Source organism: Dermochelys coriacea, chromosome 5 (assembly GCF_009764565.3).
Source record: "Dermochelys coriacea isolate rDerCor1 chromosome 5, rDerCor1.pri.v4, whole genome shotgun sequence".
Taxonomy (NCBI): Eukaryota; Metazoa; Chordata; order Testudines; family Dermochelyidae; genus Dermochelys; species Dermochelys coriacea.
This window is the reverse complement of record NC_050072.1, coordinates 86,823,439-86,845,664: the sequence shown is the minus strand read 5'-3', so window position 1 is coordinate 86,845,664 and position 22,226 is coordinate 86,823,439. Positions and strand designations below refer to the sequence as shown.

The 22,226-nt window shown below is 39.6% G+C and overlaps 1 protein-coding gene across 18 annotated transcripts in view; it reads left to right on the top strand.

Moving 5' to 3' along the window:
• Window positions 1-14,129, top strand: part of SPIN1 (spindlin 1) — a 117,108-nt gene extending 102,979 nt beyond the window's left edge. For all 18 annotated transcript variants that reach the window (XM_043514767.1, XM_038402271.2, XM_043514766.1 and 15 more), the window contains 3 exons: window positions 3,707-3,960; window positions 5,157-5,390; window positions 10,409-14,129. In XM_043514767.1, the coding sequence (XP_043370702.1) occupies window positions 3,707-3,960; window positions 5,157-5,390; window positions 10,409-10,608 (688 nt within the window). In that variant the 3' untranslated portion in view covers window positions 10,609-14,129. The remainder of the gene's footprint in view (window positions 1-3,706; window positions 3,961-5,156; window positions 5,391-10,408) is intronic.
• The last annotated feature ends 8,097 nt before the right edge of the window (window positions 14,130-22,226 follow it).

Here is a 22,226-nt window from a genome sequence, read left to right as displayed (position 1 = left end):
GCTGAAATATCGGACTGACTCCCTGTTCCTCTTATCCATGCATATGCTTACAACCATTCCTGAGCCTACGGTCTCAGAACAGAGGCCAGAACAGCCATTGCAAGCCAGAGTCCCTTCATCTGGCAGCATGGTTTTTGGATAGACAAAGAGATTAGAGAGATCCTGTTCAGAAGAGGTCCAAACCATCCTTAACAGCAGGAAACCCTCTACAATCATCAGTGATTAGACAATGGCATAGAGAGTACACGTACAAAGTTTAAGGACGATTCCAAGCTGAGAGGGGTTGCAGGTACTTTGGAGGATAGGATTAAATTTTTAAAATGTTCTGGACAAATGGCCTAAAGTAAATAGGATGAAATTCAATAAGGACAAATGCTAAGTACTCATCTTAGGAAGGAACAATCAGTTGCATACATACAAAATAGGAAATGACTGCCTACGAAGGAGTACTGCAGAAAGAGATTTGGAGGTTATAGTGGATCACAGGCTAAATATGTGTTAGCAGTGTAACACCATAGCAAAAAATGTAAACATCATTCTGGGATGTATTAGCAGGAATGTTATAAGCAAGACACGAGAAGTAATTTTTCTGCTATACTCTGTGCTGATCAGGCCTCAACTGGAGTATTGTGTCCAGTTATGGGTGCCACGTTTCAGAAAAGATGTGGACAAACTGGAGAAAGTCCAGAGAAGAGCAACAAAAATGATTAAAAGTCTAGAAAACATGACCTCTGAGGGAAGATTTTAAAAATTGGGTTTGTTTAGTCTGTAAAAGATATGTCCTTAAAGACATTTGGTCTATCTATTCATTCCTTGTGAGTATATTTAGCAGCTATTAACTTCTTCCATCCTCTGGTGGTGAGCTGCTCGGTTTTCACCCATCCTACAACTGTGAGATTCTTAAAAGGTATTATCTTACACATGCGCGCGCACACGCACATACCCCTCACCCAATTATGAAAACTGTCATCTCTCTAGAACCTGAACCTGGTTCTCTCAGCCCACCATTCAAGCATTCATACATGGTGGACCCTTCCCTATACAGTGTTTCACAGAGATAGTCCCCTTCAGATTCCATCTCAGTTCATCCAAAGGTTCCCTCTGAATTTCACTTGAATCAAAATTGCCTATTTTCTTCTACAAATCCCACAGTAACAGGTATGTCTGCAGAGTTCTCATCTATTTGTAAAGGACAAAGTCCTTTAGGAAGTTGCTGAGACTATTGGTTTCTATCACCAAGAGAATGAAAGGAGAGGCGGTCTCTTTGCAAAAACTCTGTAAATGGACTTTGGACTGCACCCTCCTTGGCTATGGGATTATGAATGCCCTTCACTACAGAGTGTCAGGGCTCACCCATCCAGAGCACAAGCTACCTCAGTGCCTTCCCTGCAAAGAATTCATCTCAAAAATATTTAGACTGGCACCTTGGGGCTTGAGTCACGTTTTTATTGGACATCAAGCCCTTGTTCAAGCTTCGCCATCAGATGCCTACTTTTGGTCCTGCGATCTATGGCACAGCATATTTGCTTGCACCCTCCTCCTTCAGTGAGTCCTGCTTGGGAATCAACTGCAGTGAATACCCATAGGGAACAGCACTTGAAGAAGAAAGTAAGGTTACTTACGTTACAGTAACTGGAGTTCTCGGAGATGTGTGGTCCCTATGGGTATTGCACAATCCGCCCTCCTTCCACTCTTCTCACATCCTCTCTTGATTCAGGGTAGAGTTAGGAACTGGAGAGGTTGTCAGACTGTGTCACCCCTTAATGCCCTTGATTCAGAGCACAAGGTGGTGTAGGGTACAGGCCCAGATCAATGGACCTTGCTACTGAAAAATTTTCCGGTCTCTGGTCCCCGGGGCAAAAATACCATTAGGGACTATGCAGCTTGAGCTTCAGTTACTGTAAGGTAAGTAACCTTCCTTTCTGAGAGGCTGTTCGCTATTGCTGAGAATACTTTACACTGTTGCCAACTTCTTTCTGGGAATGGTATAGGTTGCTTCTTGTGACATTCCGCTTCTAATAATTAATGCTGTGTAAATATTTGTTCCGGGTTAAATGAAGTTGGCAAAGTTGCAGCAAACAGTATTTATTCTAAAACTGTACTAAAATTATCTCAAGTTTACCATAAGAAAAAACAATTTATCTTAATCTGATAGCCATGTGAATAGTATATTAATGGTGCAGATTATTGCAAGCGAAAATAATACAATAATTTAATACTTACATTTCTATTTCTTTAAAATTGCTACAATATACTGGTAACCATATAGTCCCTACATAGATGCTATAAATTGTCACTTAACTTGTTTTAATGAATTACAAAAATAAGACTTAACTGTTAAATACTGCTAGTTACAGTTTGGTACTTTGTCAGACAGCAAAAGAAAGATCTCTCACAACCATAACGTGAGGGAGACTTGGCGATATTAACCAGTGGCAAGTGGTTTGTGCTGGCAATTTATTTGTTTTTGGTGGCAGGTTCCATAAAGAAAGAATAAACCACTGGAGAGAGAGAGAGAGAGGAGCAGAAATAGATTGCTAGTTCTCACTGCTGACTCTAAGGAGAATCTTCCATACTGTTCCTTCCCTGCATCTGACCCTAGTGGCGTTGTACTGAAAAGGAACACCAAAAGAGTGCTTTTCTTGTTGGCATGCTACACCCATATTTGATGAGCACTTCTCAAGTGATGCTGCACTTACTGATAGTTTGAGAAGTTACTTGAACTCCAGCATAGGCATGGAAAACAGAGAAAATACATAACACACTATTACAGAAACAGCTGTTGACCAACAAATGCTCATGGCTGCTTCTTATCCTGCTTGTGGGTGTGAGAGGCATCCTTCATATTGGCCTCTGATTAGTTAAGCATCTGACAAATATTGATGCCTTGTTAATAGAAGAATTAAACTTTCCTTTGATGATTGAATTGAGCTTTTAAAACAGGTGAGTTGTGCTTTCAGGAAGTTAAATTGGCAAGAAATTCTGACATTTCAAAAAATTTCATTCCAAATCGGAGCAAAAATTTGAAAGTTCAGAAAAATTTCAGTTCAGCAGAGTTTTGATTCAAGAAATACTTGAACTTTTTTATATTGTATTTTATATGTAGGATCATGGAATGTAGGGGGGGCAGGGACCTAGAAAGGTCACCCTAATCTGCTTCCCATGCTGAGGCGGACCAAGTATACCTAAACCATCCCAGCCGTGTAATACAGAATATAATATTTTAATGTTAAAGTAGAAACTAAATGATTTCAGCCAACACTATTGAAATGCAACTTTTGGATCTTTCTGTCAATTTTGTTAAAATAGATACATTCTTACAAAACACTTTTTTATTTTGATAAAACTGCATTTTTGCTGAAAATCTGTTGGGCAAAATTTTGACCAGCTTGTTAGTTTCAAATTATTTGGCAGCATAACAACTGATCACAGGACCATAGTTTTTCTTTTCAGCATTGTAGTAGTGTGTTTCCTAGATAATTTAAGTCAATTAGTACAGTAATTTGGCCTATTCAGAAAGAGGTGCACTATAATACAAGCTACATTATAACTTGTCCAACATTGTTAAATAAACATAAAGATATTAAATAAAAAAAATAAGGAATACTTGCATTAAAATAAAACATTGAACTACATTGGGTTGTAAATAGAATAAAAGACACATTTTTCTGCACACTAGCTTAATCCTGTTTGTATCTATATACAGAAAGCATCGAAACAACGTGGGACCTAGCAAACCCATTTCTCAGCCCCGAAGAAATATTGTAGGGTGCAGAATACAGCATGGATGGAAAGAAGGGAGTGGACCTGTAACACAATGGAAGGGGACAGTTCTTGATCAGGTTCCTGTAAATCCTTCTCTCTACCTTATTAAGTATGATGGATTTGATTGCGTCTATGGACTAGAACTGCACAAAGATGAAAGAGTGTCAGCGCTTGAAGTCCTTCCAGACAGAGTTGGTAAGTGCTTTTTGATGCACGTACATATATATTGCATGCTCTGGACAGGATGCTGGATGGAGCTGCTGCACTGCATTTTGTCAAGTCTGTGGACTTTTATTAGTAAATGTTCTCCTTATTTTGGAGTGAGGAGGGAATTTTACTCTCACAAATTTTATTTTTATATTCTATTGAGTGCTATAGAAGTTCAGTACTGTAAATTGTCAGTCATCTAATTGGCATGTTTATATATGATATAATATTGATCAACCTTATTTACAGCCAAGATTGCTCTCTGAAAAGCTTATGTAGTGCTTAGACTGATATTTCTGCTAAATGCTAATTTGTTGATGCTGACTGAGAGTTCACATTTTACAGTTCAATTTCATGAGAATTTTCTTTGCTATACTCCATATTCTGTGGTCCTGTATTAAGTGTTTCTCATATGCCTTTCCTGAGAAGTAATAAAAATAAAGTGAAATTTCTTTAAAAATGAAATAATTGAATTAATGTGTTTGTTTTCAGTAGCTCAGTCTGAATTTTTAAAACGTGTAGGATGTCTGAAACATTTATTAAAGTTCAGAATTCATGCAAATTGTCACTGACTCTAAAACTAGATCAGTTTTTTTTTTATTGGCTGCAAGGAGTTAGAAGTGCTTCAAGAAGAAAAAAATTCAATGACTGTAGAAAACTCTTAAGTCATCACCCCTTTTGCTAAAAGTTTATTTTTAATAGAAACCAAGGTGTTCTGGCATTTGCTCTGTAACCCACAATCGGTTTTCCTTAGTGTTTCTAATTTATACTTTTCTGTAGTGTGAGTTCAGTGAGTTAGGGCTTGTCTACACATAAAAATTAATCTGGAATACAGTAGGGTGTGAGTTTAAAGTGGATTAATTTCCTGATTAGTTCCATGTGTTAATGCTCTTGTTCCAGAATAAGTGTGTCCACACATGGAATTTAACCGGGAATAGCTATTCTAGAATAATTGACAATGTCGACAAGCCCTTAGTTAATAATCATAGCTAAAATTCCACATCTTTGTAATCTGGATATACCCAGAGAATAAAAATATTTACCAGTTAAATCATATAATTATTTTGTCTATTTTGTAAAGAGAACAATTTGAATGAAGCCATTTTTATGATTTCTATGGAAGATGTAGTATGCAGGCTTCCAAGTGGTCCTGAATTTTATGCAATATTGTGTACGTATTTCAGCTTCATCTCGAATCAGTGATGCCCACCTGGCAGACACAATGATTGGCAAAGCTGTGGAACATATGTTTGAAACAGAGGATGGCTCAAAAGATGAGTGGAGGGGGATGGTCTTGGCTCGAGCTCCTATAATGAACACATGGTTTTATATTACTTATGAGAAGGATCCTGTCTTGTACATGTATCAGCTCTTAGATGACTATAAAGAAGGTGACCTCCGCATTATGCCTGATTCCAGTAAGTATGCCAATGTTTTTTTCCTTCTAAAACTAAAATGACAGCTCACTTTCCATAGACATTGGGTTTGTTTGTTTACTGAAATGAAAGAGCTGACAAACTGCAAGAACTGCAAAAGATTCATATGATCTTAATATTGGGGATGACTCCTAAATGGTGGTAATTTGAAACGAGGATAAAATGGTTATTGTATTAGTTTATACTAACACCATCCACTTTTTCCATGCATATAGGTATTCTCCCTCAAAAATATTGGTTTAATCATAGCACAATTTTGATGGGGAACCAAAATTAGGCTTTTTTTGTTCCATTGTGTTACCTTTTAACTAAATATAACAGATCATAAGGTGAAAGTGAAACTAGATGAATTCATGTACACTAATTAAACGTTTTGTGTGTCTTCTGGGGAGGGAGGAGGGAGAAATAAGTGTTCATTTTAAAATGAAACAATGCATGTAGAAAAACACTTGTAGTCCTTGACAGTCTGTGTATCTAAACCAGATATACAGGAAGTGTAACAAAGGAATTTGGAATTTCTTTCAAAGGATTTTGCACAAATTAGAATCATCGTCACCAAATTAAACACTGTTTTCTTAAATGATCATATCAGGACATGGGAATTTTGGGTGATAACTCTTAAAGACTTTTGGTATGTGTTTTTCTGAGTCAGTCACACTATAGGAAAGATGGTAAGGAAAACTATGTGTGTGCATATGTGCCATTCAAACATTATAATATACAATGAAATAATCACACACACACACACACACACACACACACACACACAAGGTTTTTCCCTAAATTTAATTTTCAGCCCTGTAACTGTAGATGGGAACAACCAGTTTGTTTGCAAGTTGGTATGAGAGATGTTTAAAGACTTGAATGTTAGTTCATTAAAAATTACCTTTGTCTTAATATTATTCCCTTTTTGATTAAATTTCACTTTAGACTGCCCCCAAACTTTTTGTGCTCTGTGTGGTGCACATTTCGTATTGACCATGTCTGTTATAGGAGTTATTCAAGGGGAAGCTGGAGGTTTTGAGAGACGGATTTTTGAAATCCAGGAAGGTAGAGGGGTGATTGTATGTCTTGGATTTTTTTTTTTTTTTAAATTCAGGTGGCAATTGAAGCTTTTGGTACTAGGGAAAAGGAGAAGCGGGGGCTGTATCTCTTGTCTCCCTCTTGGCCAGGAATAAAGGTTACTTTGTATAAACTTTGGGGGGAAAGAGGTTCTCTCCCTCACTTCACTGTAGCATATATACCCCTACATCCAGCTATGATTATTAAGCATATTAGCTCAGCGTTTCTGCTAAAATGATCAGCAGTGAAACTATTAGGGGTTTGTTGGGGTTTTTTTTCCCCTTTTTCCCCCTTGGCTGCTCTGTGGATTTGGCAAGGGGAAGGAGTGTCAGATGGGTACTAAAAGATTTCTCTTCCATTAACTGAAGGAGAGAAGTGCTGAATCTTTAAAAACGAGATAGAGGAAAAACAAAAAACAGTATTTTAAATAGTCTGAATGAATAAAAATCACTTACCCCCACCCTCAGTGAATGAGGTTCTTGGTTCTTGTGCTGTTATATTGTGCTTGTGCTGTTGTATTAATAGTAGATCTCCAGGTATTCACAGTGTCTTCCAGGGTAGAAAATATTGAATTACAAATATAGAAAACAGGAAAACTCCTTTTAAAAAAAAAAAAATTAAAAACAAAATTTTCAAGAGTGGACCCCTTTACCCTTCTACCTAGGTGAATGAATTGACAGATGCTTTGACTTTATAATGGGTTGTTCATTTAGTTGTTGAAGGATGAAGCTTTCTATAAACATTATTGCTGGAATCCATTCATTGGGTTCTTAACTAGGTGGTACAGTTATTAGTAGACAATATCACACCAGTGTCATTGTACCTGAACAACCACGATATACTCATGGTTACAGTCTATGGCTTTTTGGAGTGATATGCTATTTGTAAGATCAACCCAGCTTCTCCATCTGGCAGTGGGGAAAAAAAACCTGTGTGCCACTAGCATGAATCACAGATGATGGAAGCTGTAATTGTACCTGTTCCTAAACAAGTCAGTGGTACTGTTTCAGAAATGGGGTCATGAATCAATAAATCTGTGTTGTACCAAAAGCAATTTTAAATGTCCCTGGTCCTTTTTTCTGTTTAAGGGCAGGAAAGTATCCCAGCTCTGACAAATGGCTTTTTTTTGGACTGAGGCCATGGTTTTATGTCTTCCCTCCCCTCCCCCCCCCCACCTCATAGCTGAAGAGACAAGATGTATATGCTTTTCATAGTTACAGATTGAGTTAATGAGTTCTAATACTCTGGTCTCCTGGGCTTGATGTTGGAGCCTCTTGTACTTGTCACTGTGTTTCCAGGAACAGTCAGTCTTCCCGAGGTTTGGAAACTTCGCTTACCATACTTATCCTCCACTCCCCAAAATACCCACACAAGCTCAAGAACAACCTCTGCCTCATCTGACTTAGAGCCATTGGTACCCCATTCTACAGGGGCCCCTGTGACCACTTACTGACCCCTCCTGCTGTCTATATTGGGGGGCCTCAGGACCAGTACCACCCTGCAAAGTCGATCGAATTTACTAGGGAGTCGCCCCTTGCCTCTCCTCTAAGGAAATTCTCCTGATCAGGGATGCTGGAACAATATGTGTAGTTGGGGTGCTGAGAGCCATTGAGTCAAACTGTAACCTTGTATATGATGGAAACCATTTCAAGCTGGGGGTGCAGCATCACTCCCTGCACTCCTAATTCTAGCACCTATTTGCTCCAATCTGCCTCTGGATCTGACATAGGAGGAAGAATACTATGTGCTGGTTTCACCAGAACCAGCAAGACTGCTATCATCTTCCCAGATGAAGCGGTTGCTTCTACATCTCACATACATACATTCTCGCTCTCCCCCTCCAATGACTTCAGGAACAGGCATTTCCAGGACCTTCTCTGCAAAGTCGCTGGAGAGCTTCATGTTCCCCCTGAGGAGATCCAGGATTCCCAGGTCAAACTGTTAATCATGCTGCACTTCTCCGGACCCAAGAGAATAGCTCTCTCTGTTAACAAAACTCTACTGGAGCAAGCTAGCACAGTTTGGCCACCTCTGCTACCTGTGTTCCTACCCTCAAAGGGGCAGAGAAGCATTGTTATGTGCCGGCTAAAGATGCAGAATTTTTGTTGTCTCGTTCAGCTCCTAATTCGTTGTTGGTCCATGCCATCTCTGAAAGGACCAGTCAGCAACATGCCAGATCTACTCCTGCGGACAAGGAGGATAAACACCTGGATCTACTGGGAAAAGAGTTCTTCTCATCATCCAGCCTCCTATTCAGAATAGCCAATTACCAGGCATTGCTGGCTAAATACGATTTCCTAAACTATGGCAAGTTTGTGAAGTTTACTGACAGAGCTCATTTCCTAGCTCTGATGGACGAAAGCAAACTGATAGCCAGGACCACCCTCCAATCGGCAGTCAGTGCCACTGATACCTCTTCTAGAGTTATGGCAACTGCTGTTGTCATGTGCAGGGAGTCATGGCTCCTTGCATCAGTTCCTTATGAGTCCACTTGGCAGCAATCAGTACATACCATTCACCTTCTCAAGACTACTGAGGTTTCGCACACCCACTGACTAATAGATTCTGGAAAGGCTTGGTAAGAACCTTCCCACCTACTCAGAGGCTTGCGCCCCAGTGGAACCTGAATCTCATTCTCTGTGCTAACAAGACTCCCCTTTGAGCCTTTAGCTACTTGCTCCATGTCCTTCCTTTCCATGAATGTTGCCTTTCTTGTAGCCATCATATCATCATAGCCATCAGCAAGAAATGTTGGGAAATTTGGAGCAATGATGGCTACCCCTCCATAGATCGTATTCCATAAGGATAAGGTTTCCTTACATCTACAACCAAATTCATCCCTAAAGTAGTTTTGGAATTTGACCTTAATCAATCCATTAACTTACCTGTGTTGTTCCCAAAACCACACGCTTCCGCAGATTCCACTCCCTCGATGTTTGATGAGCCTTGGCTTTCTACCTGCAGAGAACAAAATCAATCAGGAAATCCCTGTGACTGTTTGTCTCTGCATCAACAACAGTCAGAGGGCAGGCCTCTCCAAATGGATATCTGGCTGCATTCTACTCTGTCAGCTCTCAAACCCCTCCCCTTTCACACTGGGGCTAAGAGCTCATTCCACCAGAGCGCAAGCAACAACGGTAGCATCTCTTCAGGAGGTATCCTCCTGGACACTTGTAAAGCAGCTATGTGGAGTTCCATTCACCCATTTGCAAGACTGGTGCAGGATTATTCTGCTGATGCCTCCTGTAGTAAAACTGTAGTCTGCTCAACCATACCGGCCATATCCTCGCACCTTCCTCCTGTTTAGGTACTGTTTGTCCATCACCCACAGTGGATTACAATAGGGACCATCATGCAAAAAAGAAAAGGAAGTGATTTACCTGTAACTGGAGGTTCTTAAGATGTGTGGTACCTATCTGTATTCCTCTTCCCACCCTCTTTCCCCTCTGCTTCAGATCTTATCTGATTCATGGTAGAGAAGGAACTGTTGAGGTGAGCCAGGGAACATACACAGACACTACTTTCAAATTCTCTGGCTCCAGACACGTGGTCTCCATGCATAACCCACAGTGGAATACAGACAGAGACCACACATCTCAAAGAACTTCCGCATTTGTTACTTTGCTTTATGTGCATGTGACTACATAGGAGCTAATAGATGCAGGAAGTCTAGGAGGCTAGTATAAGATTTCAGTTTCTTAAAATTCTGGTTGCAGTGTTACCTGAGTAAATTTTTTCCTGTAATTGTAAACTGTGGAACTGATGAACTGTGTTTGACTGAATAGACTACAACTTTTAAAATGTTCTTCTCAAACTTTGTAATTCATCTCTTCTCACCACTCCTGATATTTAAATAAATTCTGAAGACATCTTTGCAGTTGTTACGTGGATTGAAAATCCTTAAACTCCTAACTAAACACATCCTATTTTTGTTACAGATGATTCGCCTCCAGCAGAACGGGAACCAGGTGAAGTTGTGGACAGCCTGGTAGGCAAACAAGTGGAATATGCCAAAGAAGATGGCTCTAAAAGGACTGGCATGGTCATTCATCAAGTTGAAGCCAAACCTTCTGTCTATTTCATCAAGTTTGATGATGATTTCCATATTTATGTCTATGATTTGGTGAAAACATCTTAGACATCATCGTGAACTTTTGCCAAACTTGTGGAACTATTAAATGTAAAATTTGTAGACACAAAGACTTGACTGCTTTCCAGTTTAATGAAAGCTTAAATGTCCCTGCGAACCCACAATCTCTGCCAACAAAACTGTTTTGTTCTGAATAATACAAACAAATTTGTGTGAACATGACACATTTTGTGAAAGGGAACTCCTTTTCTTGAAGGAAGTCACTATGTTTTTGGGGAGAGGGAGTTAAAGTAAACAGCTGCAAATTCAAGCTGTGTAAAGTTGATCTAGTATTGTAATCATTAATCTAAAAAATTTTTCATAGCCTTTAACTTTTTCTTCAACCTCACACTCATCTGTTCAACTGCCACATGCAAGTGTAGTTTGATATTTTCAATATTGCCTTCTTATGTAACATTAAATTTCATTTCTTGGCTACTGGCAGTCCTTGTTTTCAGGGTTGGGGTTGAGATGATTTCAAAAAAAGTAAATGGTTGGTTTGTGCAGTTTTAAGGGGTGCCTAACCCAAGTAACATCAATCTACTGTGTTTTTACATCTTCTTTCAAAGTAGCTTTTTAAGAAGTACATGGGAATATTTGTGCATCTTAGTAGACACAAGACAGTACAGCATCAAATGTTTGACTTGCACCTTTCCGTGAAAAGGCTTTAAACTATAAAAGGTTTAATCATCTATATAAACTGTTGATTAGAAAATGCAGGTTAATGGCCCACATTTACAAATTGTAGGAACCAGTAAAACTAAACAAAACAAGGCTGCCTTCAATTCTAAATGTTGTCTTTTTGTTATACACACGTCTTAACAAACCCAAGTGCGTGGTGCCACAACAGTCATAACATTATATGTTACTTCAGAAAGATCTTTAGACTACACATTGGCAATCAGTAGTCTCTCATTTAATATAAAAATTAGCAACCTGGATGTTTGTGTGTGGACTTAAAAGCCTAATGGTTTATCTGTTACATGTAAAGACAAAAACCTCATGAAAGAACAGTCCTCTTTCATTAAAGACTTATTTTAGAGAAGGAGAAGCATTTGTTGCCTTCTGCTCAGTCTGCTGCATTCCTTTTTTGTATTATTATTTTCTCCCAAGAAAACATCTTTCTTAGCTCTTCTTTCTGGCTTTTCTACGAGTGTCCGGACAAATCATCTACAGCTTAAACCTGTTGTCGCCTTTTGTGGTGTACATTGTACTCGCTTTGAGGTATGCTGTTACGTGAATTTCATTCAATGAACACTAGAGTTCTGCATGCCAGTGATGTACTAACTAATGAAAGCTATAGGCAGCCTCAGTGGCTTGGTCATCTGCATTAGATTGTGGATGTAAATAGCAGCCCACAGCAGAAGAATCCTTTCATGGTTTTAATCTTGCAAGATAGTTGTAAACCAAGGTAGTTTTTTAAATGTGGCAATTTTAAAAAGTAATCAGAATGGCAAAAATGGTCAGTTCAGCAACTAAATTGTCATGTCACATTAGGGCAGAGCTTTGCAAGTTTGAAAGCACTGCTTCACAGAAGGCTAGTATGTGAAGCCAGTTATCACTGTTGAGGGGAGGAACACCCAGATACCCAACCTTACACAGAAGACTAGAAAAAGGTGCTGTTAATCAGAGATCTGAGGCCCAGATGACCTCTACTATGGATGTCCTTGACATTGAAGATTCAGTGGTTTAAGTCCCTTTCTATCCATTTTTGCCTGACTTCATATTTTAGCCTTAAGGCTTGTGCCTCATTATGCTATTGAATGGTAACAAATACTCACCATATAAATACAGTACCTTAATTCTTTGTCCATTGCTACTATTGCATTATGTCCAGTATTTCATCATGGGCAATCAAAGGCAGATCATTATCTTTCAGTGAATAGCTTCTCAATGCAGTCCTTAAGTACCTGAATCATAAATGTTCCTTGTGTTTTTGAACAAAGTGAGCAGATTTGCAACACAGTGTTTTCATCCTGCAGATCTGTTATGTGTTTTCTATTGACTCTTAAGAGTCCTGCATGTAAATCTCAAAGCTGAGCCTGGCTCCATGAGCCCAAGTTGATATTTGTGGCACAAGAATGAGTGAGTGTATTGATTATACACAGGATACGTGTATAACGTAGTACAGTGAATTTTGGGCTATACATCTGAGAAAAACAAGGTTTGTTTTGAAATATTTGAAGTTTAGGTCTACTGAAACATTTTTAGCATTAAAGGCTTGCATTTGTGGGTTTTCTGCAAGCCACTTTAATATACCCATAATCTGTCAATTAGTGGAGTATAATCGGTAATTTTTTATGGCCTTTTAAGTGTCCCCTGTTGTCTGTTGCTTTGTTGGTTTTTGGGTTGGGTTTTTTTTTTGTTTTTGTTTTTTGATAGCTTTAAATCACCTTTTTTGTGGCTTGACACTAATTCCACTTCCTGCCCTTCTGCTTTGGGCTTTGTTTTAGGCTCATGTTTCAGATCTGCATGCAGTGCTTGCGTTACCCTGGTAACTAAATGTTGGTTCCTTGTTCTAGGGGTTCAACATTACTTTCCAAAATTATCATGGGGCTTGTCACAGCACAAGCCAGGATCTGTGTATAAAAATTATTGGCCTTTCTCATTTACCTGCTGTAGTATTGTTGTATATTGTGTGTGCGTGTGTGTGTGTGCGTGTGTGTGTGTATGATGTCAGGCTGCCATGTAAAATTTTAAAAAGAAAAAAAAATCTTAAATGCAGACCATCCTTTTTTGCATGCTTAGAAGGTAGAATGTTCAATGTAACAAACTAAAGTTGCATGTTAAAAATGTTTAGGTTTTTTGTTTTTGTTTTGTTTTATTTTGTGTTCAGTTTTTGTGAATTTGCTTATTGTGCTGTTTTAATGGATGTTAGTAGGACTAAATGCACCGGTGAGGCGAGCATAGTGCCAACAGAAGGTAATTTTCCAGTTGTATGTGTCACAGCATTTGAAGGGACCATGTATTCTGTTCACTAGTAAATAAAATCACAGTTGAATCAAAAACACCACATTTTTTTCTTTTGAGTGCCAAACCCTAAATTAAGTTGAAGTAGAAAACATAAAGACCTAAGTACATTGGGGGAAACCCTGTTAAACTTCATAAATTGCAATACATAAAAGTCTTTTCTTTTTTAATTGATTCATTTTAAAACTGAAGGTTTCTTCGAGGACAGCAGCAATTACAATCAATACAGGGCAGGAGAATTATAGCTAAAACAGTTTCTTGTTCCTTTAAAATGCTGTGCTTTTTGTATTTTACATCATTAGTGCAATTTGGATGGTTCTTGGTATGTGTATAGTTCAAAGGTCTTCGTGTTCACATTTTAAAATTAGGTAATGACTTCATCTTTAGAGCTTGGTTTCATTATTTTTATTTTATTTTGAACAATGTAGACAGTTCCCTGTTCTCTGCATTTAGAAGTATAAACACTTTAAATCTGTTACTTAATTCTGTAAGTAATTTTTATAATTATGATGTAACTCTATCCTTAAAACATTTAAAATAAACCCTTTATGTGCAACTTATGACTGTAAATTTTGTTCTCATGAGCAAAATGTAGTGGTGTGGTCTAAAATTGTGAAGAAGCAGTTTCTTCAGTTTTATAATTAAAAAGGGACTTATTATTTTAACATTGAGCTATTTATGCTGGTATAATAATTTGCCATTTGAAACATCTTTGCTTGCTAAAACAAATCTTTCTTCTCTCTTTTGCCAAGTAGGTATGAATGTTGATAAGATGGCATTTAAAGTGGATGAAATCTGATTGAGGTGAAGCATAGTGCTTAAATTTACTTTCTCAAAACACTGTAAGGGAATTCTGCACATGCATGAAGGAACCTGTAAATTATTGTATTTTCAGTGCATGTTATAAAAGCAGTGACTCAGAAATTGTGAACTCCAGAAGCATTTGTCAATATGTAGACACTTACTTCCATGCCTGCTTTGAATCAACATTCATAATTAAATAAGAAAATAAAACTTGAATTTATATTTTACTCACAACACAAAAAAGACTGAAAATTGGAGGTTTGAAACTGCTTCAATTATAGGCATAATATGTTTCACCTCAGCTTTATGAAGATGGGTATTATTCCCACTTTATACGTGAAGACAATATTTTTAAAAAATAGGGTGCCTAAAGGTAAGCTTGTAAGCCCATCTTTAGACACCTAAGATAAGTGGTCTGTTTTTCAAATGTGCTGAGCATACAGGAATGCCTTTTGAAGTCAGTGAAAGCTATTGGGTACGCAGTGCTTTGGGCATCCAAATATGTGGCTTGATTTTCAAAAGGATGAACTTTTCATACCAAGGTAAGAAAATCTTAATTAAGAGACTAGCCCAAGGTCACACAGCAAATTAGCTGCAGCACTGGGAATTGAACCCAGATCCATATGATTCCATCCTATGCTGTATTGACTGGATTATGCTGCCTGAGAAATAAGTCTGAGTGAAAATTACTTTAAGTAATTGACTTATTTTAATGTTTACTATCTGTTCCATTGCAACCAGTTCAAACCCCTAGATTATATTTATAATCAGGCAGCCAGTTACAGGACTAAAATACAGTGTCTTTGATATTCTACCTTTTTCATCACATTTAACCAACTGCTTAATTGCTTCCAGAGTGGATAGTTACAGAAACTTCTGAGGGGTTGTGTATCTTTCCCTCAGCCACCTCCCCAGAAATGTTAACCCTCTTCATGGTACCAAGTCCCTTCAGCCGTCCTTACACAACTGATTAAGACTTTGAGGAGGGAGAGAATGATACTCAGAAAGGCAGATGTGTTAATCCATCTGAGGGCAAATACATAAAGCTAGCAAATAGTTGTTTAATGTGTAAACATTGAAGATGCAAATATCACAGCCCTAAACAGTCATTTATATTGTGTAAGGCTCTATGTATCTCTGCAGAACCTAAAACTGCTTAACTGTAGCTAAAGGTCTTTTTAGACCTCTTATGAATGAAAGGATAGCCTTCCAAATACGAACTGGCTTTAAACTGATGCAATGTTGTCTTCATGTGACTGCAAAGATTCTAAAACAATATCTCAGAAAGGAATAATGTTGTTCCTGTTTAGCTCTGAGGTGTTTACTTCGAAGCCTAATAGCCATTTAAACGGCATCCTTGTTAACATTTACCTTACTGATTACTTCAGCAAAAACACCAGGTAATCCATTGTTGCTTGCGAGGAGTGAATTGGAGTAGCTGGTTAAGTTTTGTGCTGTTCCACCTTATGGCCTCTCTCTAATTTGAGGAGGAATGACTAATCATTTGGAGTTGAGGAAATCACAAGTGATTTTTTTCACCCTCCTGAATTGTCGAACGATAGATATGGCTGAAGAATTGAAATCTAACAGATGTGTCTAATTCAGCCTTCTCTCCAGTGATGGTGATTCTGTAATCTCACTGGGCATGACACACTGTCAGTTATATTTGTTTTCCTTGCTGATGCCCATAACTGCAATTTGATGTTGATGACTAAATAAAAATGAATGATCCTGTCTATTGTAACATCCCATTTTATATTTGTAAAGAGTTGTTTTCCCTGTGTTACTTTTCTTCAGATTGACATTGCCACTCCTGTAAGCTTTCTTTAAATCCTGTTCTCATCATTTTATTAGTGTTGTGGCTCTGTTACTTCTCATTCATTTCTCTTCCAAATTTGGAGTATAAAAACAATCCAAATATCATATGCTGCAGTTAAGGCACTAACCAGTGCCAAAATAAGCTGATGTCAAGTTAATATCTCCCATTCCATTTTGATACAATTGATTATTCTTCCCTACCACATGTGAAATTTTGCTAAATTTTTAAATTTAATTTTATTGATTTCAATCCATTGTTCTGGTTTAAAGATTTTAAATCTTATTCGACAAAACAATCTCTCACAGATTAACAAATGCACAGAAACATAGATATAATTCGGCATACTCTGTACTCTACCCATCAAGTCATTAATTATAGCTAAGACCTGACCATTGTAAGACCTCTGGGAACATCTTCATTAAACTTAACACTAACCATTACTTAGGCATTCTCTACACCCAAACGTCAACTGGTGTTATTAAAAGCGATTTGGTTAAATAAGTGCAAACCTCTGTGTAAACATTTACTTTGGTTTCTTAAACCTGTTTCACACTGACATAATTTAAACCAAAATAAGCCACTCAAATGAAATGAGTATCACACAGCCTTTTACAAAAAGAAAAGGAGTACTTGTGGCACCTTAGAGACTAACAAATTTATTAGAGCATAAGCTTTCGTGAGCTACAGCTCACTTCATCGGAATGCATCCGATGAAGTGAGCTGTAGCTCACGAAAGCTTATGCTCTAATAAATTTGTTAGTCTCTAAGGTGCCACAAGTACTTCTTTTCTTTTTGCGAATACAGACTAACACAGCTGCTACTCTACAGCCTTTTACAGTAATTTAATAGCACATTTTAAGTGTAAACCAGCACAATTCTGTGTAGACCAGCCCTCAGAATTTTTTTAATGTGTGTCCCTATTATCTCACTTAAGTTTGCTTGTCACACTGCCCTGTAGTGTTGTATCAGATGCCCTAAATGACTGTGGCTTTTTTATTCACTATGTTTGTTAACCTACCAAAAAAGAAGTTGAGTGGGCATTTGGTATAAAGCCATTAGATTCACTAGCCAAAGATGAAGGTGTACTCACCTTGAGCTGAGTTGTGGACCCATCTCCCTGGGACATGAGTATAATTCTTTGTACCCATTCTATTCCTGCTCGCCAATGAAGTTGCCACTTGTGGTGATGAAAGGTTTTTTATAACTTAGGCACGTCTGTTAAGTTTGGCATTTGAGTGGATTTCCCTGCGTTCTGATGATTTGACTCTTTCCTAGGTATTTATTTTAATCCTTTGAAAATGTGAATCAATTTATATTTTTAAATCTCTTCACAAGTTTGATCAATTAGAAAATAGGGAGAACTTAAAAAATCATTGTTATAAACATTATGTTAAGGAAATGCTTGTAAAATGTGAGTTCATCATGTGACCTATGATGTCCAAAGAAAGCTGCAGCAATTCTCTGCTGAGGCTTCCCTTGTTTGGGAGTCAGCATGGCCCAGTGGACAGGGCACTGGACTAGGAAAGTGGTCCCGTTCTAATCTCTGCCACTGGTTTTCTGTATGACACTGGGCAAGTTGCTTTCATTTCCTTGTCTGTAAAATGAGAATAATGGCTTATCTTTTTGAAAGTGCTCTTGAGATTTATAGAGGGTGTTCTGGGCCACGGTGCTCAAAGCACCACAGGTCTGGCAGGAGTACTCTGAGAAAAACGAGGCTTACGCACAGCTGTGAATTATTGGCTTTACTGAAGGTTAGTGACCCACCCACAACAGAGACTCGAAGCGTTGCAGTCATGAAGGCGGGGAACCCAGCACACCGGAGCTCTGCCTGGGACCGAGTCCGACGGAGGGCAGACAGCATTAATAAGCATTACACAAAAACAACTCATGAATATAAAGTTAGGTGCTTCTTAAAGGGGGGGCTTTCTACTACCTGGTGAAGGGCCATGCAAAGCAGCTGTGTCCTTCAAGAACTATCTCCTACAATAACAAAACAGCTGTGTCCTTCAAAAACTAACTCTATCCCAAAATAAAGAAGCAGCTATCTATGTCCCACAGTAACCTCTCGGCTTGAGAAAGCGGAAGTTCCCTGGCCGTAACAAAGTCTTGCGCAGTCCCTTACAGAGGGAAAATGCTAAAGAGCTAAATATTACTGTACTTGATGATGTACTCATCAGCCCAGGTAGGTGAGGCAAAATCTTAACAAAATTCCCGAAAGCCACAAAGTACATTTTGTATATTTTTATTGCATTGATAGACGCACAGATTTAAGGACAAATTGTGATTTGTTTAAATATCTCAACTCCCTCCAGTAGCAAAACACAATGCCAGAAAGTTTGAAGAATGTAGTGCTGCATGAGGCTCAAATCTTGGGATAGCTAAGAGTGCCTCAAGAAGCTGCTTTGTTCCCATGGCAATTTACCATGCCCAGGAGTCACTTTATAAGAATGTGGTATTCCCTGCTTGGTGAGGCCACAGCGGGATTGTAGAAGTTAGGCAGGTCTGCAAAGGTCCTGCACCTCCCAAGCCTCCCTTCCCCAAGGGGTAAGTGCATGCGTGCATATGCATGAGGAGCCCCTGCAAAGCCCAGTGGCGGTTCCAGCTCCTGGGTCAGCCTGCTGCTTCTTTACCGTAAAGAAGGTAAGTTTTTAATAGCTATTAAATTATAGATTGGACGGGTACAGAAATACATATCTTATGGGTTTGTACCTCATCTGTCAAAGCCATAAGCTGCCATTGCTTGATAAGCAAGAAATCTGCCACAAAAGCTTCCTGCCTGTAGCCTAAAAGGGTCAAAACAAAGGACAGAATCAGAAACCCAAAGAACATGCCCAACTTTAGGGAAAGGATGGCAGCAGCTGACCAAATTCACTTCTAGGGAAAGCATACAGTTACTTTTGCTTGTGGTATGTTGTTGTGCATTGCATCAAGGAATAGTGTTTTCAGTAACTAGTTCAAAAAATTCTTTATCTCTGTGGAGAGTCCCACCAACGTGAGTTTGTTCATCTATTCTCTGGGTCTTGCACCGTTTCCCAGGTGTATTAATTCTGTGCCTGCCAAGAATTCACTCTGATCAATAGCATAATTGTTATAATAGTATAAATTCACTCCATATGTGATGGGGTGTCCACCAAACTCAAGGCAGAGCAAGTTAAATTAAGTTAATTAACCTGATGGACTGCACGGATGGGGAAAGACAAATGATGGAGCATGGCTGAAATGGAACAGGTGGGGCTAGTAGAAAGCCAAGATGTTGGCAGCAGAACAAGGCTGCAAGGGAAGTAGTCTGCAGTCCCTCCCTGGGAGAAGGGAGGTATGTTTGGGGCTATGGAGTTAAGAAGTCTTCAGTTACTCCCTGGGAGGAAGGAGTTGGGGCTGGTAAACTCAGAATGTGGGAAGCCAGAAGACATAGGAAGGAGTCCAGGAAAATAGCAACAGGATCTGAGAGAAAGCAGGTTGCCATTGCTAGACATAGGTTCCCTGCACTGGAAATCTGGAGTAGAAGTCAGGCTCCGGTTCCCCTACCACCACTTGGGGAAGGAGCCGGGTCTGGCCAGTGAAGGGAAGACTGCCATTTTGGATGGAGAGACTTTGATACTCCGAAAGGGGAGGACTACAGTGACGTGGTTGGAGGGCCAAGCCATGAGAGAGCACCCTGAGTCACAGAGAGCGCAAGGGCATGCAAATGAGCAGCAGATGGGGTTTGGGGGTTGGGCCTGGAAGGAGCTAATCCCAAGAGCAGCCAGGAGGAGATGCACTAGCAGTGATTGGATGCCATGGCAAATGTCTGCTCATGCTACAGTAAGTGGAAAGACAAAAACGGGTTGTAAGGGAGTTTAAAAGTAGCCATGCTGTTTGCGGCAAAACTTGGGACCAAGCTAGAATGCCATGTCCCTGTATATTTCTGTTGAGAAGAAGCCATGGAACATATGCTGAAAGCTACCACAAGGCATACAATCTTGTTAATTCTGTTTAAATTAATGGGTCTGGTCTGGTGTCAACACTAAAACTCTTTTGTCTATCTTCAGTACTTACAGGGCCCCATTACTGTCGTGCCTCTCAATTTATGACATATTTATGCTCACAAAACCTTTAAAGGGAAGTACTAAGTGACTTGCCTAAGGTCCCACAGGAACTTGGAATTGAACAGAGGAAGCCGAGCAGGGAATTGAACCCTAGTCCCCCAAGTTCTAGGCTACTGCACTAACCACTGAAGAACCCTTCCTCTTGTCCCTGTGTGTACAGTCACAGTGGAGCTCCTGGAGGTAGCAGCCAGCTGGGAAGTGAAGGGGACTGAATAAGTGGATAGGCTCAAAGGGGAACATGCCGAGAGAAATGGGAAGCAGGGGCAAAAAGGGAGATGTTTCTCGAGGATCTCAGTTCAAATCACTCCAGGCTCTCCCCAGAACTTCCCCGTGTTCTCCCTCTGCTAATAACCCCTCCAAACTATTCCATAAAGAGACTGTTCCTGGTTCCTTCTCCATCTTGATCTCTGAGGTTTCCCAGGCTCAGCTGCTTCAGCCCCCTCGCTGCTCCTATTTCCCTCCATCCTTTTTGCATGGTACAAGGAATAGGCTTTGGCCTCCCACATATATGTCACCAAGGTGGGCATCTGCGTCTTTATCACTGGTGAAACATTTCACACATGGAGCTGCACGCAACGTGGAAGTTATGAGGTAAGTTCATTGACTTTGATAAAAGTGGAGCTTGATGCTTAAAAGTTTGATGATCACCTTTTATCAAACAGTTATGTGATGTTGCCTGGCATTGTGATCACAGAGAGAGAGGTAATGGAACAGACTTACTGTTAACTTGCCTAGTTGAATTCTCAGTCTTTTAACAAAAAGAAAAGGAGTACTTGTGGCACCTTAGAGGGACTAACAAATTTATTAGAGCATAAGCTTTCGTGAGCTACAGCCACTTCATCGGATGCATTTGGTGGAAAAAACAGAGGAGAGATTTTATACACACACACAGAGAACATGAAACAATGGGTTATCATACACACTTTAAGGAGAGTGATCACTTAAGATAAGCCATCACCCACAGCAGGGGGGGAAAGGAGGAAAACCTTCCATGGTGACAAGCAGGTAGGCTAATTCCAGCAGTTAACAAGAATATCAGAGGAACAGTGGGGGGTGGGGTGGGGGGGAGAAATACCATGGGGAAATAGTTTTACTTTGTGTAATGACTCATCCATTCCCAGTCTCTATTCAAGCCTAAGGTTAATTGTATCCAGTTTGCAAATTAATTCCAATTCAGCAGTCTCTCGTTGGAGTCTGTTTTTGAAGCTTTTTTGTTGAAGTATAGCCACTCTTAGGTCTGTGATCGAGTGACCAGAGAGATTGAAGTGTTCTCCAACTGGTTTTTGAATGTTATAATTCTTGACGTCTGATTTGTGTCCATTCATTCTTTTACGTAGAGACCTGTCCAGTTTGGCCAATGTACATGGCAGAGGGGCATTGCTGGCACATGATGGCATATATCACATTGGTAGATGCGCAGGTGAAGGAGCCTCTGATAGTGTGGCTGATGTGATTAGGCCCTATGATGGTATCCCCTGAATAGATATGTGGACAGAGTTGGCAACGGGCTTGTTGCAAGGATAGGTTCCTGGGTTAGTGGTTCTGTTGTGTGGTGTGTGGTTGCTGGTGAGTATTTGCTTCAGATTGGGGGGCTGTCCTGTAAGCAAGGACTGGTCTGTCTCCCAGATCTGAGAGAGCGATGGCTCGTCCTTCAGGATAGGTTGTAGATCCTTGATGATGCGTTGGAGAGGTTTTAGTTGGGGGCTGAAGGTGATGGCTAGTGGCGTTCTGTTGTTTTCTTTGTTGGGCCTGTCCTGTAGTAGGGTGACTTCTGGGTACTCTTCTGGCTCTGTCAATCTGTTTCTTCACTTCAGCAGGTGGGTATTGTAGTTGTAAGAATGCATGATAGAGATCTTGTAGGTGTTTGTCTCTGTCTGAGGGTTGGAGCAAATGCAGTTATATCGTAGCGCTTGGCTGTAGACAATGGATCGAGTGGTATGATCTGGATG